Below are 26,185 nucleotides of genomic sequence, written 5' to 3'. Positions count from 1 at the left end.
TACAATCCACTCGGCAAGTGATAAGAAACCATGCAGTGTTGGCATGGTAAGAGTTAATTTTCAAGAATTTCTCTTTACCTTTCTTTTCATACAGTATTTCAAAATGTACTTATTATCTATAAGAAAACTTTCTGTTTTACATATTTTATGCTATGTATTAGACTGCATCATATGATTTCATTTTAAAAACAAACATTTATACAGAAAAGAAAAAAATGATAAGAGGCCTCAGAACCATTTTCCTTGATAAGCAAAAAGAACAAAAACGACCACAGAATTGCAAAACTATTTCAAAAGAGAAACAATACATACTTCCGGGGCAATAAGGAACAAATTCAATGAACTACTATTGTTATAATCATTCAGTTAAATATTGGCATTACAACACATCAAAACCTTGCTGCACTTATAAGCAACAAATGCATTAAAGCCCACATCTAGATATTCAAAACTTGAGCACATCAATTTGAAAAGATCCAGCTCATTCAACTTTACTTAATGTTGATATGCCTTGTTGTAGTGGTAATCAGTATTTGCTACATGTTTTCCTCTGGAAAAATGTTTCTACGATGTGACAATGGTTACCTGTCATTTATGATCCAGTTCAGACAGAGATTCAGAGAGCTAAGATTTTTGCACCTCTTGACAATTTCCATCACAGTTTCATTATCCAGTTCAGTGATATGACGTAGGTCCAAGCTGGAAAGGTTTCTTAGCTAATGAGATGAATGAAACGAAAGGCAGAAAAAGGTAAGTGCAATGTGATTCTCAGGAATTCTAAGGTAGCTTATTATAAGATACAGTATCACTCTACAGTATTGAATATACCTAATGTCTAAAGTCTATTAATTAAACATTGTGTAATATTTTACACACTATTTAAAAATTAGTGTGGAAATGCATGGTGAATATATGAATTACCAAAACATTAAAACAGATTTAAATGAGACATCATTAAGGTCAACTATTAACATGTAGAAAAGGTAGAGAGGTTGTAAATTTTGTTACAAAACGTACCTACAATTTGTTATATTATTCTTACAGTGCCTGACTGCATTTATTTGTCTTTACAATCATAATGCTACCTTTACATGCTGTTACATATTTAAATATAAGTAAATAGTTAATTCAGCTATCTTGATATTTTATCAATTTTATACAGATTGCATTTTCACACACATGCTTCACCATGATACAACATAAAATATTTAAGAAAATATTTTTTCTCTGGGTATCAATTCCCCCATTGCTTCATTTTCTCTCATCCTTTCATGAGTTTTTGCTTCTTCCTGATGATTTATCTCGAAAACAAATTCCTGCCATTTACATAAAGGTAGCTAGACCTTAAATACCCTTTTGGAATACATCTCCAAACAACCTATTTCATGCTAAGTAACAAAAAATTAGTCTTTAAGCATATGATAGGCCAAATATTGTATCATCCTTCTGTCTTTGCCCCAGTGTTACTTGATAAGACAAAAGCAACTTAAGAGATGTGATTAAAGTAATTGATCTTGGTCTGGGGAAATCATCCCAGATTATTCTTACATCCAATTCAATCAATTTGTCCTCTCTAAGTGGAAAATTTCACCCACATAAAGAGAGCTGATGTAATAAAAAGCAGACTTCTGAATTACTAAAGAGATTCAACCTGTCTTTTACAAGTGCTATATATGGAGACAGGGGTCCAGGAGCCAAGGGGCTCAAGAGCCTGTAAGAATAAGGATAAGGACAATGGACCTACAAGTCCACGAAAGAATAGGCAAATCCTCTCCCCTCGATCTTTCATAAAACAACACAATTCAGCCAATGCCTTGACTCTTGCCTGGTGAGATCCGTATCACATAGATCTCTACCTTACACAACAGTGACATTAAATTTGAGATGTTTTAAGCTGCTGGGTGTGTGGAATCCTGTCCTAATAACTGTTGGACTTGGATGCTGCATTTCCAGTAGTAAGAGGGAGCTCTCCTACTGTAAGTCTGTCTTCTCTAGGCCATCAGCAAGTCCTATGCCAAGGCACATTATTTCTGTCTATAGGAAGCAGGGCTATAAAAGGCCTAAGAGCAGAAAAGTCCCATGGAAACCTGTTCAACCTCAGAACGGTGAAGTCCCACTGAAGCCAGTTCAATTTCACTCACAAATGAAAGCAGGGACTGTTCTGGGAGTAACCAAGTGCTCTCGGATTGCATTTGAGGACTGCTCCACAGAAAGAAATAATGTCTGGTATTAAAAACCTAGTCAAAAGACTACTGGTAGAAACTCACAGGCCCTATAGCTAAATAGATATGTTGTGTCCATCAAATGGCCTCTAGATACAGTTATGTTTATGCCCACAGACTAATGCTACTCTCATCTTTGGTCAAAGAAGTTTCTTTTGTAAATGACAGTAACTACTGGGGAATTCAAAATTCATCCAAGTGCTGGGGAGAAGAGATGATTGAGTGCTCAACATTAAAAGAAACATCTCTATTGCATCCTCCAAGGCTCAGAGAACATTTTGGAAGATGGTGGAAAAGTTAGAGCCTAAGGATGGGGAAGAGTGTTTTGGAACACTGTCTCCTGTGCATAAGGTGGCCAGTGCATTCATGACTTCACAGTAGCTACAATTACCTACACAAGACCTATGTAATACTGGGTCTACCAATATATGAATGATGAAGGCGGGCAAAAAAAAAAAAAAAAAAAAACCAGAACAGAGGTTAGTTGGAAAAAAGAAGGGGTTCAGTAGAAGATTAATGGGAGGAAGGATAAAAGAAAGTAATGGGCAGATATTATGATCAAAGTACATTATGCACATGCATCAATAGTTTAAAAGAGAAAGAAAGAAAAAGAGAAGCAGACATTTCAATTCAGGCCTACACAACTAGTGGACACCTAAATGTAGCCAGTGTGAAAAGGAGCCTAAATCTTAAATTACATTTCAGTTCACTTATGTCTATTATTTATTATTTATTTAGTCATTAATTTATGTCACTGAGAGAGAGAGGGACAGAAAAAGAGTGAGAGACAGACAGAATGGGCATGCCAGGCCTCTAGCTATTGGAAACTAACTCCAAATGCATCTGGAGTTACATGGGTATTGGGGAATCAAACCTGGGTCCTTAGGCTTTATAGGCAAGGACTTTAACTGTCTGCAGCTCATGGGTCTTCTAGAGAATGGATAGCCATTTGATGTGTTGGAGGTGAGCCAGCCAGGCAGCACCCAAACCCCCTTTGCACATCAGCATACTGAAAGAAACTACATAGAGTTGAGATAGCCACAGCCCATTGCTCTCTGAAGCATGCAGCATAACTATGGAGACAAAAGGGATAAAAGAGACAAAGTACAAAACAGGTCCACAATGTAGGTAAATTCTTTCTAGTAGAAAGAGTAAGTTTGTGTAATGGTTCTTCTAAGGGCTGAATTCTGAACATTTGTAAAGAGAGAGCTTTAAGTAACACTCTCTCCCATGTTTCTGAGGACAAATGTTCAAGGAAATCATATCCAGTCCAACAGGAGGCCTAGAAAAACCAACATCCCAAAGGAAGACATCGGTTCTGACTTGAATGAGTCACCAGGGGCTAAGAGCTTCACTAACATGACTGATTATTGGAAACTACAGACTGCTGTAAGGGAACAGATTCACTCTTGACAAAAACAAACATTTTAGCTGTTTAAACAGCTCCAGGCAGCTGACCAGTCAGAATATCATCTGACTCCTTCAAGGCCCTCTTCCTCTAGGGTCTCCTAACTCTAGTCCACCCATGCCCACAGCTGAAAGGTAAGCCGTTTGAGCTCTGAGTTTCTAAACCCTTGATCCTTGTTCCTCACCTCTCTCCACAACACACATTAGCTGGCATTTAAAAAAACAAACCAACAATAAAAAGTTTTGCAAGCAGCTAAAGAAACCAAAGAAAAAAACTATACAGGATACAAAATAAACAGCAAGATAAATTTCTATAGTCTATATTCCTCAGTAAAATTCACATATAGAATAAAAGGGCTCTACTCATGTTACTGCAATGTCTACAATGACATGACTCCATGTGGTAAAAGGGTAACTAAAATCACCCTCTGAAGTGGACTTGGAGAAAAGTGGAAGGCAATGGTCAAGCGCCAATGCCTTTTATGAAAAAGAGACATCAGGAGTGCAGGAAATGGCAAAAAGTGGGAAGAAGTAGTAATGCTAAGTAGCACAAGGCTCCACGTCTCCAGGTTTTGTTAAGCACATTTGTTGGCATCATGTTCCAAAAGAGGAAGCAGAAGCAATAGACAACTGAGAGAACCCTGTTCTAATCTGCTAACCCTTAGAAACACACTGTGTAAATAAAGAGTAGTAAGCAGAATTCTAATCACAATGACCCATCCACAGTAAATTCCCTTCCTTTTAAGTTTGGGCAGGAACTGCAAATAGGCTGGGAGTCTCCTATTACAGCAAAGGTGAAAAGATTCTGCAGCTGTGATTACAGTCCCTATCAGCTGACACCAAGTGAATCCAAAGTAGGCAGGTCTGCCTTGTCCAGTTAAGCCTTTACACAGAAACTAGATGTCAGAGAGAACCCCAGTGTGTCTGAAGGAAGTCTTGGGCCATGCTGTCAGGACTATGAGAGTTCCATAGAAACTAAGAATAGCATCTGGCTGATGCAATTTTTATACCACACAGTCCCTCACATAAAAGAAGAAAATTGAGGAGCAAAAAGTTTAAATAACTTATTAAAGATACAGATAATGGAGAAAGAGATGTTAGCAAATCTAAATTATTTTTAGAGACTTGTGAAAATCCAAAGATATCTTAAAGTAATGTACAGTAAGCACTGTCAGTCACTAGCCATATGTAATAAAATTCTAACTTTTGATGACTTTTGAACTTGTAGAGAAAAGGACTAGATGATGACACTGGGCATTTCTGACAGGCCCTGCCCTATCATCGAGAAACATTTCTTACTCTTCTACACAGGGACACATACTTACACAAGCAGGCTTGTTTACCTTGAGATGCACACTCTAGGACTTTACAGGACAGTACTGAACAGTACTTGACTCATTAAAGCTCAGGTTGTCATGAGCTAGCAATCATGGACTATGTTCATATGCTTTCACTGTGACCATTTTGACGAGCACAGGCGAAAATATGACAGTACCCAGGGGCAGTTCAAGTAAGCTAATGCTCAGTGCAACTGCATTAAGTCTATGGAAAATAGCATTTTAATTCAAAACGCCACAAACAGCTCTGTCAAATCCATCACAATTCCCTTGTTAAGGGAATATCATAATAGCGCCCTCCAGTGTTTCATAAAAAGCTGCCTAAAATAATCCTTCATAGTCTACTACATTTAGGATACTGGCATTTTAATTAAATTTAATCTCCTTTTAAGTCACTAGGAGTTTGGGTCATACAAAACACAAAGGATTTGAGCAAGCAAAGCCTTTACATCCAAGATCTCTTGAATGCCTCATTACAATTTTTGAAACATGTAGTAAGATATTTTAAAAGAATTCCAAGTCACAGGCTGTGGAGATGGCTCAGCAGTTAAAGTAAAGCCAGACACTCACAAAGTAGAGAACAGGGCTGGAGTTCACTACAGCACTAAAAGGCCATGGTGTGCCCATACTTAAACTCACTCTCTCCCTCACACACACACCCATTCTCTCCCTCTCTCTCTGTCTCTGTCTCAAATAAATAAAAATTAAATTAAAAATTTTTAAAAGCCAAGTCAGGATGTAGACAATCATCTTTGAGTTTAACAGTGCTTTTGTTCGGGGTGGTGGGGGGGAACGAGGGACTTCTAGCCATTCATGTACAACTAAAATTAGGCAATGATTTATATGACCGTGTCTGTATGCACTAAAATTTTACCTAAAAAAAAATAGATTTGAAGCATTATAAAAATGTCTGAGATGGCTTCAAAATATCTTAAGACCCTAAAAAAGGGAGGGGAGGAGAAAGCAAAAAGGGAAAAAGAAAACAAGCAAGCAAGAATGCAAGCTGAGCTGACATGGTAGCCTACAAACTGAGTGCTCAGTAGTTGGGGACAGGCTGAGCAACATGAGATACTGTCTCAGAAAGAAAAGGAAAAAACAACAGGAAGAGAGAATAAAGACAGAAGGGATGGAGGGAAGAAGGAGAAGAAGGAAACAGAGGGGAAGGAAAGAAAAGGGAAGGGAATAAAGAAGAGAGGAGGACTCTACATTACACAAGTTACATACAGCAGATGAACCATTAGAAAGACTCACAGCATGGTGGCAAAGGCTCCATGGCTTCAGGTTAACAGTGATAACTTTCATAAGAACATTAGGAGTGACAATTTTTTAAAACAATGAAAACTTTTACATGGAAAAGTATGTATAAATGACAATGCCTAGATTATCTCTAGGCAGCTCTGTCAATGTTGGATTAGGAGCAAGCTTCTAAACAATGAGCTGTAATAATCTTCAGGACACAAAGTCAAGGTTAAGACAGGCTGCCTTGCTGATGGCGGAGCTACCGGGGCTGCAGAGCAGACGCCCTGGCGGGGAGCCTGAAGGCTCAGGGAGACAGAGTGCTGAAGAAGGCAGCTGGACAGCACTGGAGAGAACCTTCTACTGAGAACAGGGGACACACACAGAGAAAGGAAGGGTTATCACATTGAATTGTGTAGATTACAGCTAGAGATATGGCTAAGCAGTTAAGGGGGTTGCCTGCACAGCCTAAGGACCCAGGTTCGATTCCCCAGTATCCCCAAATAAGCCAGATGCAAAGGTGGCACATGCATCTGGAGTTCGTTTCCAGTGGCTAGAGGCCCTGGTGTGCCCATTCTCTGTCTGTCATCTGCCTCTTTCTCTCTAAATAAATAAATAAATAAATAAATAAAAATAGCTTTTAAAACAGAACTCTGTAGAGTAAAAACACAAAGACCCTCTAGCAACCACCCATCAGCAGCAGCTTCCTGCTTCTTCAAGCTCTCCTGAGCTTGACACACCTGCGGGGTGGCCCTTCCTGAATTAGCATCTTGAGCCCCAAAACAGTCAGTTCTCTCCCTTACACACCCGAGTCTGGTGATGAGGCTCATCCTAATTATATGTCCGATCCATAAAAATGCACCTAGTACATGTGTTTAAATCTCTTTTTCTCATGGCCCCTTTCCCCCTTGTGAGTTGTTAGCTTCTGGCCCTTTTGGTCAGCTCTTGGCTGTTTCTCTGTGTGGGTGAGGGTACTCCAGGCCTCCTCTCCTGCCAGGCTGGGGAAGGGGAGAAGGAGAGAAGGAAGTCACCCTTTGCCCAGGCACTTTTCTGCCTGTTTGGGGTGCTTTTCTGCAACTCTACATTGTGATTTCTCTTTAAGCTGAGTCGCTCCTCTTTCTTAGTCTTCTCTGGCCCCCTATGTGAGAAGAATCTTTTAGCTTGGGCTCTACAACTTTGCCATGTGAGCATGTGTCTTCCCCAGGGGCTTCCTCTCCCAGAGAGGAGATTTTCTCTATCTATGCTCCCTGCCTTTCTCAGACAGGCTGGGAAGGGAAAGCTGCTTTTGGCTTGGCCTTCCCCGCTCACTTTCCTTCTAGACCCTAACTCTCCCTAAAATAAAATAAATCTTATAATTCATAGTTTACCCTTCTCTATTTTTTGTTTTCTTGGACTAGGATCCTATATTGGGATCCACAGTCCTGGTATCTCCTGCATCTTTATGGAATCTCGTCCCTCCCAAGACTTCAAAAATCTAGCATCACTGCTACTGTTGCTTGGCTAAATGGATATAAAATGCTCAACAAACTGTCCTATAAATATTTATGTTCATACTCATAGATAAGTGCTACTCATAGTTTCGGTCAGAGAAGCTATCTTTGCTGATTCCAGTGACGACTGGGAAGATTCAAAACTCATTTAAAGTGCTAGGACGAAGTGATTCTGTGGTAGATGGTTCATCTCCATCTCACTCTCCAAAGTTCAGGGACCATTGGCAAAAAGGTGGCAGGAAGAATGTAAGACCCTAAGGATGGCGAGTGCTGGGGAATGCTGTCTACCAGACACAAAGTAGCTCTGCATTCATGTCCTCACAGAGGTTGTCCTTATCTGAGCAATACCTGCATAATATTGGCCTAGCAACATGTTCCATGAATGATGGAAGAGGGAAAAATAAGTAAAACTTAAATATTAGAAAACAATGGAGGGGCTGGAGATATGGCTTAGCAGATTAAAAAAAAAAAAAAAGGTACTCGCCTGCGAAGTCTAAGGACCCATGTTTGACTTTCCAGATCCCATGTAAGCCAGATGCACAAAGGTGAGGCAAGCACAAGGTCACACATACCTACTAGGTGGCACAAGCATCTTTAGTTCTACTGCAGTGACTCAGACCCTGGCACACCCATTCTCTAAGCCTCTTCTCTCTCTGTCTCTCTCACTCTCTAAATAAAAAAGAAAAAGAAAGAAAACAAGGGAGACAGAAAAATGGAGGGGGATAGTTGGGACGAATATGACAGGGTGTTCACTAAGGGAGAATGTGGAATGGGTGCCAAGGAGAGAAGTGGGAGGGGATTGTGTAAAATTTTTAAATAAATAAATAACTAAGAATACTTTTTTTTAAGTTTAGAGAAACCATATTCCAACTATAAAAAATGCAGGTTCTGTAGGTCTGAGGCTACCCATTTTTAAAAGTGCTCTATTTGATCAGAGATATCATTAACATGTAAACATTAGATAAAAAGCAACATCCTCATGTCACACAATTAGCAGGCATTTGAGAACAAACAAAATGAGTTCTTTATTTGCAAATTTGTTCTTAAAATGAAGAATATGTTTTTAAAAAGCCTCTGTAAATTGTCAGGGTTTTCATGTATATGGTAAGAATTTTGAGTGCTTCACCAAAATTTTAATCAGTCTTCTGCTGCCAAAAAGTGAGTTTGCTAATTGGGTTTGTGCATCTTATTCATATACGGATTCAGGATGTATGCTCTGCTCCTCCTCCTGTACTCTGGCAGGAAATACTCTCCTAATTGACTCTTTTCTAGGGCTTTTCTTTTCAAAAAGTCCTTTTCAGTTCTCCATATAAGACTTGTAGAGCTTAGGACAAACCACAGACAACACTTCAAGTTAACATCACCATCACTAAGCAACCTTGGCAGTTTTATACACAACGGGAGCCAAGACTCTTTTCCCTTTAATTAAAATATGACAACTGGGGGGGGGGGATGCATGCCTTTAATTCCAACACTCAGGAAGTAGAAGTATGAGGATCACCGTGAGTTCAGGCCACCCTGAGATTACATAGTGAACTCCAGGTCAGCCTGGGTTAGAGTGAGACCCTAACCTTGAAATCCCAAAATAAAATAAAGTGCTCACACTGTTTTGTTAAAAACTAACAAATGGGGCTGAAGAGAGATGACTTAAAAGTTAAAGTGCTTGCCTACAATGCGAAAGGACCAAGGTTCAATTTCCCAGTACCCATGTAAAGCCAGATAGATGCACAAGGTGGACCATATGTCTGGAGTTCATTTTCAGTGGCTAGAGCTATGGCATGCCTATTCTCATTCTCTCTCTTTCTTTCTCATAAATAATATATTTTTTAAAAACAAATAAATAAAAGCATGGGTAAGCTAAGTCTAATGTAAAAAAGGAGAGATTGATTCATCTATGTAAACTTATTTTCTCATGTCAGTTCTAAAGAAAAATAAAAAATATAAAGGAAAAAAAAGTCAGCTCAAGATAAAAGCCAGTCATATCCAAGACAGTGACCTATACATTAGTTCTAAATCTTATACTGTCTATTAAAGCAGAAAAATTCAAATCATGCTTCCTTTTTTTTAAATGTACTCAGCTGAAAAACAAAGCAAAGAAATTTAGTTTCTAAAATATAGTCTGGTGATATAGTTCAATGGTAGAGCGCATGCACACAGTCCTGAGTCCAATCCCCAGCAACACACACACACACACACACACACACACACAGACAAATATAACAACAACAATAATTATTAGATTAAATGCCCTTGACTCTCTCCTGTTTTAGAAGAAGCACTTAGGACTCAGTTCAAATCAAAACTTCTTACCTTACATGCTCACTTATAGGCCTCAGCCTTAAGCCAATGCTCAGAAACAACAGCTGTACCTTACCTTCAGAAAGTAGCCCCGATCCTATGACCAGGAACTCTTTCACAGGGAGTATAAGCTTCCATTCCTTCAACCCAACAGGTGTGTCACATAGAACAATAATAAGCAGTAGAGCCACTTCTCACCAGTAGGTCTTGCACAATGCAAGAAGACTCCCCATTATCTGGAAGCCCCTATTAAGAAATCCTTAGAGCTTCTCTTCCCTTTACTCCACAGATACAGAACATGCTGTTACCAGGAAGACACCAAGTAAGTGAGGCATTCTGCAACAGCCTTCCTTCCTTACCAGTATTATACCATTTTGATGAGAAGAAACATTCCAAAATATATGTACAATTCTTACTGCTGCCACTGTTCAAAGCCCACAAAGAAAACCACAAATCTAATATAAATCACCTAAAACTGGATTATCCTACCACATATGCTGTAAAATGTATCACATTAAAAAAAAAAAAAAACTTAGAAGAGTCAAGACTTTTAAAATGGCATGTAAGGATTTATATCTAAAATCCAAGTGAAAAACTCTCCAAATACTGAATAAAACCTACTTTTTTTTTTAAAAAACTCAGTTTTACCTTAATCTATAAAACAGTTCCAAGAAGAAATTGTGATTGTCTTATGAAGTATTTAAATCTGAAATTAATAAGTTTTCATTCCTGATTCTTCTCAGTAATAAGGTAGAAGTGAAGAAGTTCTGATTTTAACTTAATGACTACTTTTTAGGCTGTAAATAAATCAGTTATCAAAAAGAATGGGCTCCCATTGTGACAGCTAATCCCCAAGCGTCACCACTGCCGTCAGCAGGGATTCTGAAGCTGATCTCATTTTTGCCTTGGGGAGTGAGCAGCACAACGGTGAACAGGGTCCACACAGCAGCAAATACCGGGGAGAAACAAGATCCATCAGTGTGACATAAAAAAAGGTAAGTTGACTGCCTAGCACCAGCACAGTCATCTCTGGCATGTCTGCCAGGGCCCAGGAAACACTACAGAGAAGGTGGTGATTTAAACTTGAGTGCTGCTCTCGCTGCTAGCCTGAGAAGGTGGTAGACACCGAGGAGACTCAAAATTCATCAAAGCAAAAATTCAGAGGAGTCAGAGAGATCAACAATAAAGGAGGCTTATAATGTTCCCTACAAGGCACAAGGAACATTGGCAGAACAGGGAGAGGCAGGATGACTGTAAGAACAACAAAGTGAGGAATATCCTAAGGCATTGCCACCTCCACAAAGACTAACTGGTTCATTCATGACCCCACTGTGACACCAACAAGCCCAATGAGGAGGGCCCTCAGTAGAATTGGGGTGGAAGAGAGGGGATAAAACAGTATAACCTGAAGGGAATATGACAAATATGCAATATGTTCACATTGTAAAGTTCACAATAAAATACAAAGCTAGGACTCAAGTGACTAGTTTACAGCAGTTAGCTTCTCCTTTAGTCAGTATTTTTCTTTTTTTATTTGCAAGCAGAGAGAGAGGAGACAGACAGAATAGGTTTCCAGCTGCTGTAAACAATAGAAGCATACACCATACTGTGCATCTGCCTTTACGTGGGTACAGGGGGATCAATCTTGGGTCATTAGGCTTTGCAAGCGAGTGCCTTAACCACTAAACCTTCTCTCTGGCTCTTAGTTAGGTTCTTTACGATTGACTCTGTGGACTGACATTCTAAGAGCAGTAAGAAACATTTCCAGTTTGTTCTTACGAGGACTATAGGTTAAAACTACTGATCTGTAATTCAGCAACCATTCTATTCTTGGGACTCACCAGAGCCATGTAGCTTCGTTATACTCTACGGTCATGTGACTGGCCTGCCCCTATCTCTCTAGTTATAGCTTGTCTAGATTCAAGACAGTAGTTAGGTAGTGGCAGTCAAGGATAGGGTCAAGTCTAATTTAAATCCTATGCCTCTACTTTAAAATGTTGATCTCAATTGTTACAAGATTCCTTGAAAGAAAAAAAGAGTCATTTCTGTTTACTTAAATGTGTTCTCTTACAAGATACCCAAAATGACACAGAAAGATCAGTTAGGATTTAGCCAAGAAATTACTAAGGATTAAACTATATAAAGGAACTTTTGCTGAGGGAATTTCTGGTAAAAGACAAGTTGAGAAGACAAACTGGATTTTGTAGCACAAGGACCTCAAAATGAACAACGACAGAAAGAATCAGTGTTGCTGGAACACATAGCCACTGTTAGCCAATACAACCTACTGCTACAGGACACTTGTGAGGCTGGAAACAGCAATGCCACCTAAGACTGTAGAAAGTAGAGAGCTGTAGTAGACTCTCCTTCAGCTATCCTGTCTCACACTGAAAGCAGAGTGACTTGTGCAATAGTACACACATGCTCAGGAAGAAGAAATATTCTAAGAATAAAACAGACCTAGGATTAACATAAAGCAAAAGGAAAGATGAGGCATGGGTTTTCAACAATGAAGAGGAGTATAGTTCATATGATGGAAGTGCTTTGTAACAACCCAAAGCAGGAATAATGGCAAGAGTATTCTTGTATCTTGCCTAGAAACCTATGGTGCTGACCAAGACTGTTTTCCTCTTTGAGACACATGAAAGCTGGAAAAGCGATAACTTAAGCAGCTTCCAGAGGCAGAGGGGTACTTGTTTCATTGTTAAAGACCCAAGATTGATAGTCAATTTCATGATGAAAATGTACCCCTGGTCAAACATAATAACCAAGCATCTTTTCAAGTGAATACAAAAGAGAAAGTTCCAGTGGGAAGCTTAACTTTGGGGGAAAAACATGTTGATGGCCAATCATCCCACTGGGCTACAATCCATTGAAGAGAAATCTGCAGTGGGGAAGCAGCAGTGTTCCTAGCAGTTTTGTAAGTACAGTGTGATCAACAGCTACATTGTAAATGCCTGTGGTACCTCAGTACAGCACGGCAAACATGAAGAGCTTAACTGCCTTCAGATTATGTACTCTACTGGGTTCTATTACTAGGTGATCTGAAGACTGGGCAGCACACAGCCAAATAATAATCCAAAAATTAGTGTGCAAAAAATGACAACAATATGAATGTTTAAATTCTAGTTAAGTGTTGAGGCTTCCCAATTAAATTTTGGAACATCCTACCATGTCATAATTTAACTGCTGATAAATTAACTGCTGACTCAGAGAGAGTCACTATGGAAATGTATTCCATTATTTCAGAGACAATAACAAAATAACACACAATTTTTCTTTTCGGTATCCAGAAATCCTATTAAGAGTCTTGTATAGTCTAACTAAGTCACCATTTTACATATCACATAATGTTACGATGGTGAAGAAACAGTGGATTATTCTGATTCTCTATGACTGACAAGCAGCATGCTATGTGGAATCTGCTGGAGATATACACAAATGTGCACATAATAGGAAGGTACTTCACTGCCTATGTGCACTCTGCTGGAGATGTACACAGATATGTACATAATAGGAAGGTACTTCACTGCCTTTGTGTACTCTGCTGGAGATGTACACAGATGTGTGCATAATAGGAAGGTACTTCACTGCCTATCAAGTCTTGCCCAAGTGGAATAACACTAGTTATTAAACTGATTGAATTAAATTACTTATAAATAGAATACCATTAAGTTCAATGAACAAAACTATTAGATGAATATAATTGTGAATGCTCTTATAATAAGCTATGACTTTAATTTACTAGATTCAGTTTAATTCTATCATTAGCATTATGTATTTACTTTGAGAAAGTTAAGATGTGTTTACATTTATCTCAATAGTAGGCTTTCTCACTGAATTAAATTATTAATTTGTTCTTATTGAACCCCAAATGGAACCTCATCTTATTTTCAATATCACTATTTTGCAAACCACAAGAGAAGTGAAATGAAGTCACACTGATCCTCAAAATTTCTATCACAGAACATTATGAATTAATTTTAAAGAAGAAAAAAATGACTGAACATAGTATCTACCAGTATCTTTCTTGATAAAGACTGACCTCATGTGTTTGAGATCAGATGACGTTGAAATCCTTTCTTATAAATAATATTTGCAACAAACCCACAACCCATAAATAAGTGTATGATAAAAATTCAAGCAGTGACTATAGCACAGTAAAATAATATAAAGTATAAAGACAAAATTTAAGCAAGACCCTTTCAAAAACTACTGTCAGGACTCTTCATTTTATATTTATATATTTATAAAAAAGCCTGAGGAAACCATTGTATAAAGCATAAGAAGGATAGGTATCACAAAGAAATCCATTTGTATACTTTATTTGTCAGCATTTTCATAACTGGGTCACTTGAAAGATGAATTTTTTTATGTTGTTAGTGCTATACTGACAAATATATTTTACAACTGGAGTATAAGTAATAGAACTATGAAATATAGAAAGAGTCTCATTGAGCATGTATTACAGAATTAAAGCTGAAAAAATGTGGTAGGTTACTATAGCTATGTGGACATGACATATACTGATTTAGGAAAATAAAACTCAGTCACTAATTTGTGCAATAATAAGAAGACAGAGCAGCATATTCCTCTTCATTCAGTGTATTATTATAATAGGAATTTTTTTAAATTATTGGTAAAAAACTGGGCGTGGTGGCACATACCTTTAATCCCAGCACTTGGGAAGCAGAGGTAGGAGGATCACCATGAGTTTGAGGCCACCCTGAGACTACAGAGTGAATTCCAGGTCAGCCTGGGCTAGAGTGAGACCCTACCTCACAAAAAACAACAACAACAAGAAAATTATTTTTAAAATACTATTTTAGGTGTTCAGCATATTAACTGTAAATCATTAAATAACCATGGGGTGGGGGGCAGCAAGGAAAGGAAAAAAAGAAAATAAAAAGAAAATGCAGTCCTTAATTGTACCATGCAGCAGTGTCACTTGGGCAGTTCGAAAATTTGTTTTTCTAATTTTTTTAATGCTACATGAGTAGCACTTTTTTAATATTTTATTTTTTATCTGTTATAGAAGAGAGGAAGAGACAGATAGAGAAAGAATTAATGGGCCAGGGCATCTAGCTACTGCAAACAACTCCAGATGCATGTGCTACTTTACGCATCTGGCTTACGTGGGTAAGGGGAATCAACCCTGAGTCATTAAGCTTTGCAGGCAAGCACCTTAACTGCTAAGCCATCTCTCCAGCCCAGTTGGAAAGTTTTAAGGTAGGTGTTGAGGCTTCCACTTAAATTTTTGGAACATCTTACCATGTCATAAATTAACTGCTGATAAATTAACTGCTGACTCAGGGAGAGTCACTATGGAAATGTCTTCCATAATTTCAGAGACGATAACAAAAAACACACAATTTTTCTTTTTGGTATTCAGAAGCCCTATTAGAATCTTGTATAGTCTAACTAAGCCACCATTTTAAACATCACATAATGTTAAGATGGTGAAGAAATAGTGGATTATTCTGATTCTCTATGACTGACAAGCAGCATGCTATGTGGACTCTGCTGGAGATGTACACAGATGTGTGCATAATATGAAGGCACTTCATTAGAATGAGGCACTCAAACTGACCAGATGTTTGAAAATTTTAAAAACCAGGACAGTTCATCTTTCATTTCTAGTCTTGCATAAACAAGAAAAGGGAGACAAAAATTGAGTTAGCTGCATGAATGACCATTTTTTCCGTTACTTATGTTATGTTAAATCGACTGAAAAAAAATCTATTTTGTTTTCCTTTAAAAATATTTCAGATTTTCAACCACAAGCACTTTTTAAAATAAGTGCTACTTTTATTTTTAAAGTTCTTTAAATGTGTTTATGTTCCAAGATACTATCATAAGTTTGGGTATTTTAGTTAGCTCTTGGTTATCTTTCTAAGGAATTCTTTAAAAAAAAATTCAATCAACCTACACTTAATTTACCCCAAGGATGTAATTAATGTTTATAAACTAAGTATGTGAAACAACACTGAGGTTTGACACAACACCAGAATACTATTAACTAGTAGCCACTCACAACTTTCAAATGCATTGACAATCAAAACAATAAGTATCAATCTTTAACGTAACAAATATGAAATTTTCATTTACCATGTAATAAAAATGAAACTATAGACAAGAATTCTTCACTAACTTCCTTAATCATTTAAAATAAAGACAATTACTCATTGAAACTATTTGTGACCTACCTGAATTAAACAAATGCTCTGTGTACCTGTGGCATTAAAATTTTGAATGTAGAGGATTTATCAGGTTGTGCTTGAGACACATGCTAATATAAATGGCATTTAGACTCTTCAGGACTATTCAACTGAATCTGAAATTAACACTGGATGTTAAAACTTATTATAATTATTATTGTGTAAAATTAAACCATCTCCTACCCCATGTTTGACTTATTTTAATCCCTTGTAGCCATTTTCCTTTCTGGTCCTCTGGTGTGTGAATTTAAGCCATTGGAGTAGCTTCAACTGGACTCTGGGTCCTCTGACACGTTTCTTCTACACTCTAGACACTAGGGTTAACTAGGTGTTTTTATTTCTTAAATTTGTTTATGAAAGGAAAGAACAAGAGATTTCTATGTATAAACAGGTAAAGCACAGTGAAATATGCACCTATGTTGGAAGAGGGCCAACTGTACCACATTCAAGTTACTAACACTTGCCTATAAAGGGAAGCCTTAAAAGCTCTTACCTGGGGACCTGTGTGCTCGCACTGGGTGAGGTACCCGCTTGCTTGGGCCTGCGTATTCATACTGGGAGAGGTACAGGCATGTTTTGGGCCTGACACTCGGACTAAGTGAGGTGCAGATGTGTTTGGGGCCTGAGCACTCTAACCAGTTTACTTGGGGCCTGTGTGTTTACAGAGAGTAAGGTGGACGCTTATTTGGGGTCTGTGCACGCAGAGTGAGTAAAATGCCAGCTTAATTGGGTCATCTGAATTCAGAACAGGGTAAGACTACCAGAGTGTTTGGAGCCTGGCACTGGGTGGGTGAGGAGTGTTGATCATACATGTGTGTGGTATCTCATACTGGGAGGTTCCAACAACTTTCCCCCACTCCTCCTGCGCTCAGATAGGGGCCCAACCCACTGAGTACACACAGTGCTTCCTCCTCACCACACAGCAGCAATGAACAAGTCCCAACCCTGCGCTGGCCCACAGCACCCTGCCCCCACTGCATACCCCACCAGGTCCCCAACCCCAAGATGCCTGCACATGCCACAACTTACCCCAACCTCCCCAACAACACACACAACACAGGCACCTGGCGGTCCCATACCACATAAAACCATCTGCAGCCCGAGCCACAAGTCTTAGAAGTTGGTTGTGGCTTGAGCCCTTGACTCTGATTCCTGACCATCTCTTCTCACCAAGGCTTCCACACCAGGGCCAGCTTGGTCCATATAAACCAGGGACCTCCACCACTCCCCAGGCCCCTACCCCTGTCCCAATGGCTACTTGGGGCATCACTTCTGACCCAAGCAAGAAGTACAGCAATATCTGGCAACAAACCACTAGGGGGAACCAGTAATTCCTTCACAACCTGGTCAACTGGGTGCCAAAGGGGAGCAGGGAAAAGTACTGCTTCCCCTAAGCAGCACAGGCAAGGCATGGCTCTGACAGAGGCCCAAGAGAATTTAGACCTCCAACTACTGCTTTTGTATCAGCCATCAGCTCAGAGCTGCTGGTACACTTGTAACTCCATAAACTACGTATCCTTGGATATAATGCTATATCGCTCCAATCCAGCTCAAACCCAAAACAGAAAATGCACTGAAGATCCTACAAAGGCAAATACTTGCTCCCCGGTTAATAAAATAAAACTTTTAACCCAAGATGGGTAGGCCCCCAATGCAAAAATAAAATAAAATAAAATGATAAAAAACATAGAGATCTCCACTAAGGTTGCCTCGTTCACAATGGAAGATGGAAGTCTCCAATGAAGACACAGGAGAAAACAGAAATAGAATCCTAAAATGAAAGCAAAATAAGCTATGTGACCATGACCAAGCAAATCACTGAACTAAAGGAACTCATCAAAAACAATCACATAAATGAAATTGGACGGAATCATCTCTTATAGCACACAGCTTTCATCACTAAGCTTAAATGAGGAAAACCAGAGAGACCTCAAAAGAGAGATAAATGAATCGAAGGTGGGTCAACAAATACAGGATCTCAATATCCAGCTGATTATGCTTAATGAAGAGATGATTAAATGCAAGAATGAATTCCAAGAACCATCAAGAAAATCAAACTACACTGGAAATTGTAACTCTACAAAGGCATGGGCAGATACAGAAAACAAAAGCCAAATAGAGCTTATAAAATTCTCTCTAGAAACCCTCACTAACAGAGTTAATCATGTGGAGGACAGAACCTCAGATCTGGAAGACCAGAGAAGAAATTGTTCACGTGTCAAAAAACTTTTAGTAAGTTCAAAAACTCATATGTACAGAATATGTGGGAATTGTGGGATACTCAGAAGAACCAAACACTTGGACCATGGATATAACAGGAGGGGAGAGGAATGGAAAATATGTTCAACAAAATTATTGAAGAAATCTTTCCCACTTTCTCAAAAGAGAAGCATATTCATATACAAGGAGCTCACAGAACTCCAAACAGACTAGACCAAAGAAGAAATTCTCAAAGGCACTTCATTGTTAGCACTCTAAACAACAAAAACAAAGACAGAGTGCTAAGAGCAGCAAGAGAGAAACAATTCATTATGTATAAAGATAATCCCTTCAGAGTTACCACAGGTTTTTCAAAAGAAACCCTGAAAGACAGAAGGGCTTGAAATGGTGCACTTCAAAGTCTAAAAAACAATGGATGACAACCCAAACTATTGTTTCCAGCAAAAGTATCCCTCATAATAGATGGTGAAAAATAAACCTTCCATGATAAAAGTCAGCTGTATAATTATATAAACACAAAGCCAAAACTACACAGAATATTTCAGGGATTTCTCCACACAGAAGAATCAAACAACCAACCTCTTGAGCTTATAAGAGCAAGACCACAATAACCAAACTTAGAGCAGGCACAAAAATATTCAAAGCCCAAGAAAGCACCAAACCCCATAAAGACTCCAACATGGCAAGGATTAAATCAAACCTCACAGTTATAACCTTAAATATTAATGGCCTAAACTCACACATCAAAGGACAAGTTTAGGAAAAAAAAATGGATCCTTCTATTTGCTGCCTTTAAGAAATCCAACTCATCACTAAGGATAGACACCTGCTCAGTGTGAAAGGATGGAAAATGATTTTTTCAAGCAAATGGAAATAAGAAACAAGCAGGAACGGCAATAGTAATATATGACAAAATAGACATCAAACCAAATGCAATCAAAAAAGTACAAAGAAGGCCATTTTTACTCATCAAGGGAATGATCCAAAAAGAGGACATCACACTCATAAATCTATATGTACCAAACACAGGTGTAACACATTGTATAAAACAAAACCTACTTGAAAACATACCAGAAATAAATCCCAATACTATCATAGTTGAGGACTTCAATACCAAACTATCAACAGACAGACAGCAGAAAATCAACATAAAAATAATAGCACTTAACAATACCATACATCAACTAGAACTAACAGACATCTACAGAACATTTCAGCCATTTCTACTTAATACACATTCTTCTCAGCAGCCTATGGGACCTTCTCCAAAATAGATCATATGTTAGGGCACAAAGCATGCCTCCACAAGTTCAGAAAAGTTGATATAACTTCCTGCATTTTATCGGAACACAATGCTTCAAAGCTAGAAGCTAACAACAAGAAAAGCAACAGAAATTACACCAGCTCCTAGATGAACAACACACTATTAAATAATGCATGGATTGTGGAAGAAAATCATAAAATTTCTAGAACTGAAAATAACAAAAACACAACATACCAAAATGAACGGGACACAATGAAGGCAGTTCTAAGCAAAAAATTCACACCACTAAATGCCTTCATAACAAAGACAGACAGATGTTAAAACAATAACCTAACCATCCACCTACAGGCACTGGAACAACAAGAATAACTCAACCCTAAAGTTTACACATGAAAATAAATAATTATAATCAGAGCAGAAATTGATGAATTAGAAACTAAGAAAATAATTAAGAAAATTGAAGAAACAAAGAGCTGTTTTTATAAAACAATAAATAAATAAAATTGATAAACCCCTGGCCAATCTGATCAAATGAAAAAAGTCTCAAATGAAATGAAATAAATTTTTAGAAATGAAAAATGAGGGATCACAATATACATCTATGAAATTTGAAGACTCATCAGCACATTTTTCCAAAACCTCTACTCCTCAAAATTGGATAACCTGAAAGAAATGGATGAATTCCTAGGTACATACCAACTACCAACACTAAATATATATCACAAACAAACCTATTACTTCCATCAAGATTGAAAATGTAATCAAAAACTTCTCCAAAAGAAAAAGTCCTCATGGATTCTCAGACGAATTCTACCAAACCTTCATTGAAGAACTAAAACCCTTTTCTCTCAAGTTTTTTTCATATAATCAGAGAACAGGGAATGCTCCCCAATACCTTCTGTAAAGATAGCATCATCCTAATACCAAAAGAGATTCAACAAGAAAAGAAACCATAAATCTATGTTTTCATGCACTTAGGTACAAAAATGCTAAACAAAATCCTCACAAACCAAACCATCAAAAGTAGTATCCACCACAATCTAACATGCTTCATTCTAGGGCTGCAAGGATGGTTCAACATATGGAAATAGATTAACATAATATATCACATGAATAAAATACAAGAACCACATGATCATTTCAATAGATGCAAAGAAGGCCTTCAACAAAATACATCATTTCATGATCAAAACACTAGAGAAAGTAGGCATGGAGGGTTTAGATATTAACATAATAAAGGCTACATGCAAAGTACCTAAAGCCCAAATCACACTTAATGCCAAAAGACTATAGGAGTTCCCATCCAGTAAGTCTGAGAACAAGACAGGGGAGCCACTCTCACCAGTGCTCCTCACCATAGCACTAGAAGTATGAGCCCAAGCAATAAGACAGGAGAAAGATTTAAAAGGGATACAAACTGGAAAGGAAGAAGTCAAAGTAGCCCTATTTGCAGATGACATGATCCTATATGTAAGTGACCTAAAAGATTCTACCATAAAACTCCTAAAGGTGAAAAATTCCTTCAGCAAAATGGCAGGATACAAAATCAACACACAAAAATCAGTAGCCTTCTTTTATGCAAAAGACAAATATAGAAAAAGAAATCGGTGAGGCTCTCCCATTTCCAATAGCCACAAAAAAATGACTATGGGTCATTGTCTACCATTATGAAAGTTGTCAGTAAAAAAAGAAATTTAATTGCAGGGCATAGTGGCACACACCTTTAATCCCAGCACTCAGGAGGCAGTGGTAGGAGGATCGCCATGAGTTTGAGGCCACCCTGAGATAACCTAGTGAATTCCAGGTCAGCCTGGGCTAGAGTGAGACCTTACCTTGAAAAGCCAAAAAAAAAGAATAAGAATAAATCAAATCCTGAGGGATAACACTAACAAAAGATGTGAAAGACCTACGTAATAAAAACATTCAAGAAAAAAATGATATAATAAATTTTTTAGGAAAGTGGACAGACTTGGAAGAGATCATACTATGCAAACTCACAGAAGAACAGAAAGACAAAGGAGCACGTTCTCCCTCCCCTGTGGTTTGTAACCTAGAACAGCTCAAACTTGAGAGACAGATAATAGGAATGGAAGGATTTGGGAAGAATGGAATGGGTGTATGGCAGGAGATACACACAAAACCAAACCCAAAATAAATTGGTACGACAGAAACCTTCCTTCTGGATAGTTTACTAAAAGATATAATCCTCAATAGGAATATGGGAGGGATTTTCTAATAAGAAGGGCCCTGGACAGGATGGGATGAAGCCTAACCTTAAAACATTGGCTCTGACTTGTAACTCCCAATGCCAGAAATTGTTTATAATTCACACTGAGATATTATCAGAAAGACAAAACAAAAGTCCCCAAAACAAGGCAGGCTTCTGTCAAAGCATTTGATTACCCACCTGAGATAAAAGGTAAGACCCCATTGCTGAAGACACTACATCCTGCTGACACATAACAAACAGATCCCACTGGAATCTGGAAAGTCAGTTGCCAGATGGTTAGCCCATATAGTGCTGGAAGGTGCTGTATGAGCTGCTGGGGAAAATGGCCAAGAAATTTGTGAGCAATCTGGAGACACTGCTATACAGGCAACCAGTCTGACAAGATATACACACCTGTGCTATGGTGGCACCTGACCTTTGTGGGTAACTAATGGCTTTCTGACCAACAGATCCATTCAGTGAAAAGGAACTCACAGCTTTACTGAGAACTGAGTCAGAATCCTATGAGACTGAGATTATGGACTCTAAGGAGAAGCTCCCATTAGCTTTTGGCCAAAAGAGAGGCTGTACCCATCAAAATCTCACTAAATTAGCAATGCTTATCCCTTTAACCTATACTGATCTCACTCTCCATTCGAGAATCCGGTTTTCTTCTTTTACAGAAGGCAGCAAGAATCAAGGACAACCAAAATCAACAAGACAAGAGAAGATAGCTGAGTCCCTGGCAGGAGATGAACCACACCTCACACATCAGCTAAGGCCCAAGTAAAACCACAGAAGTGGCAAGAGGAGCAGGAGCGCTGCTTCCATGGCGAGCCTGACAACCTGCACTAGGGTGATGGTGACAGACACTGAAGACACTCAAAACGAATCAAAGCAGAAATCCAGAAGCTTCTGAAAGCTCAACACTAAAATGGACTTAAAACACACCCATCTACAGCTCACGGAATTTCGTGGAAGATGGGGTAGAAAGACATTAAAAGCCACAGGATGGGAAGGAATATCCATTGCAGCACCGCCGCCCCCGCCCCCACTGACTGACTGCTGCTCTCACACCTCATAACCCACCATCCCATGGTAAATACCAGGAATACCACTGAGGAGGGTCCTCAGTGGAATGGGGGCAGGGATGAGGGAAATGAGAGTAATAATGCATAATATGACTATACAAAGTTTCTACTTAATAAAAAATAATAAAAACTATACATCTTAAATATGAAAAAAGTTCTTACCTTTGGAACTCTGAGTTTCCAAACAATCCATTCATTCAGTCTTGGCTACCGCTGGACTCTGTTTACATAGTCACAGAAGTTTTAGGAGGAAGGCTTTCTACCCTCACAGTGTTTGATATTAGCAGAACCTACTTAATACTAAGCATGTGAAACAGGAAATGTTCTAAAGTAAATGAGTCCTCTTAAGACTGATATTATCAATGTGGAAGCAAACTGAAGGTACCACTGAAGTAATATATATTATTTAATTTTTCCCAGTCTTGTATTCTTTCCTTGGATAATAATCAGAGAAGTCACAGATGTCACCAATCTCCAAATTTCCACTCTAGCTCACTTGGTGACACAGCCCAACGATCCCTAAACTCTCAAATTTTTTAGGGTAGAAGAAACTGTAAATCTATAGACAGCTCATTCCTAGATTGTGCATTTTTTTATCATTTGCCTTTATCTGTAAAATTCCAGAAACGCAGAATGAAGTGTTAAGGAGATTTTCTGAATCATGCAAAAAGTAAACATTTTAGGGTGCTTTTTACTGATACTCTGTATCTTATAGGACCCTACTGATTTAAAATATATATAGTATGAAGACAATACAATAAAAATAAGTTTATGGGTACTTATGTATTACTAAAAATTTTACAAATATATTGAGAGTTGGTAAAACCACTATAAGAAGGCAAGTAGTTTAAGCCAAAAGCTTTAATTTTAGTAAATTTTGAATTCTACCCTTTGTTTTTAATAGAAAAAAAACAATTAAAATAGGTTTGTAATATGCTTAAAATGCCACCTTGCCTTTATGTAAATCCAAGAAAGTAAGCAATAGCATACTATATAGCAAATGTTTTCATCAAAGCAAAGACTGTGAGGAAAAATATATAACTTAGAACTTTGTACACTAATTTTAATATAGGTACAGTAGATTACACCTGCTAGCAGGCCAAACTAATAACTCTTGCTTGTCTTGTCATCTTCCCAGCAAACTCAGCTTCCCAACCCAGACATTTGCTATAGCTGTGACTTTGTCACAAAGAATAATTCTACTGCTGTTTTGTCAGAAAGAATAATTCTATCTTTTAAGAACCAGTATACCATAATTTTTGGCCATCTCTGATTTTCAGGGAAATGCTAACTGATCTAATAAGTCTTGTTCTGTCTTTAATGAGTACAATTTTGAGTGATCATAAAACCACATATGGCTACTGCAACACTTCTTGTGCACAATCTGTTCATCCAGTGGCATTTCTACTCTACCCTGTAAACAGCATGAGATGGGGCTAGAGAAACATTCATCTTCCAAGATGTTCAGGCCAAGGTTATAGGAAATGAGTAACAATGTGTGGTTGCATATGGTCTTGGTTACACTGAGATGTTATGGTAGAGCAATAATTGGGAATAATAGTCCTCTCCTCTAGCTTTAGGCTCTGATCCCAAGAATACAATTAGATCTGATCAGTCATTTCAGACAGCACAAAAACAGGCTCTCTGTTAGATGCACTAACATCGAAAAGTGATTTGATCTTTTTTATTTATTTATTTATTTATTTATTTTAGAGAAAAAGAGAGAAAGGGAGAATAGGCACGCCAGGGCCTCTAGTCACTGCAAACGAACTACAGACATATGCACCCCCTTGTACATCTGGCTTATGTGGGTCCCCAGAATCAAACTGTGGTCATTAGGCTTCACAGGCAAATGCCTTAATCACTAAGCCTTTTCCCCTGCCCAATTTCATCTTTTTAAATCAAAGTTTGCACTGGTTTCCTAGCAATTCAGATCATACAGAATCTATTTTAATTTTCATCTTTTTAAATCAAAGTTTGCACTGGTTTTCTAGCAATTCAGATCATACAGAATCTGTTTTAATAGTAACAGTGAACATTTACTTAGCTCATATTGTGGTCTCAATACTAAGTAAAACACCTGCCATATCTATCCTTATTTAATATACCGAAAAATATTATACCAACTTGTTGGACATAGGCAGGGCCCTGTGTTAAAGCAAACCTAAGCTGTCTGACACAAAGGCCCCAGGCTATGGAAAGGCCACAGCAGCCTGAACCGCCGGACATATCTTGGGGACCAGACTGGCAGGGGACCTTCCCTCCCACAATCTTGGGGGTTGCAGTGAACCAGGATCCTCCCCCCATTCTTGGGGTTGCGGTGAGCCAGGACCCTCAGACAAAGTCTCCGACCCCGAGATCGGCAGAAAGTAATGCCACTCCCTCTCCAAGCATGAGATACCTGGATATTCAGATAAGACTTAGGCTTTTCCCATAACCCTGTGGCCTTTGGCCAGTTGCCTAGGAAACTGCTTACATGGTATCAGCCAGCTGCAAAGCCCATCCCCCTGTAGTACTGTGCTAGAATGATCATCCCCATATGCTAATTAGGTATCAGCAAGCAACCTTGTACATCCAACCCCCTTAGAACCCTCAACAGCTTCTAAATCCATTTCCCTGACAATAAACCAAGAGCTGTTTACCAAAACTGTCTGCTGAGAGTGATTCTCCTGCACTCACCACCACGGTTGCCTGGGATGCCTTCTGGGGAACAGTGTGGGCCCCGGAGGGAGGATCCAGGGACCCACACCTACTTATTTAATAAGAATCAAACTTGAGCTAACAGGGGAGCTCAGGCTCCCATTCACTGCCCACTCCTCCACCACAGCCCTATGTAATTCCTCCTTGGAAGGAGAGAAACATATAACTTCCCACTAAACTGTAAGCCTGAAGAGACCTAAACCAACCAAGCCCAAAGAGAATCTAACCTGTATTTGTTTATTCAGTATTGTGCTGCCAACACAGCAGCTTTTTTATTATCATAAAAACAGGAAAAGGCCTGCGAAGATGACTGGGCAGGCAGAGTACTGCTGCACAAGCATGAGGACCTGAGTTTGGATCCCCAGCATACACATTAAAAAGTTTCCAGCATGGTGACTCATGACTATTAATCCCAATGCTGGAGATGGAGAGACAGGAAGATCTCTGGGCCTTACTGGCCAGATAGTCTAGCTAAATCAGTGAGGTCTAGATT

At 38.6% G+C, this 26,185-nt stretch overlaps 1 protein-coding gene across 1 annotated transcript in view; it reads right to left on the bottom strand.

The window, feature by feature from the left end:
• The window catches only part of Fbxl17 (F-box and leucine rich repeat protein 17), a 485,368-nt gene that overhangs the window by 324,790 nt on the left and 134,393 nt on the right, over positions 1-26,185 (bottom strand). Inside the window, exon 6 of the mRNA XM_045132854.1 lies at positions 586-716. Coding sequence (XP_044988789.1) covers positions 586-716 — 131 coding nt within the window. The remainder of the gene's footprint in view (positions 1-585; positions 717-26,185) is intronic.

This window comes from Jaculus jaculus, chromosome 13 (assembly GCF_020740685.1).
Source record: "Jaculus jaculus isolate mJacJac1 chromosome 13, mJacJac1.mat.Y.cur, whole genome shotgun sequence".
Lineage (NCBI taxonomy): Eukaryota > Metazoa > Chordata > Mammalia > Rodentia > Dipodidae > Jaculus > Jaculus jaculus.
This window is presented reverse-complemented; position numbering and strand designations above follow the sequence as displayed.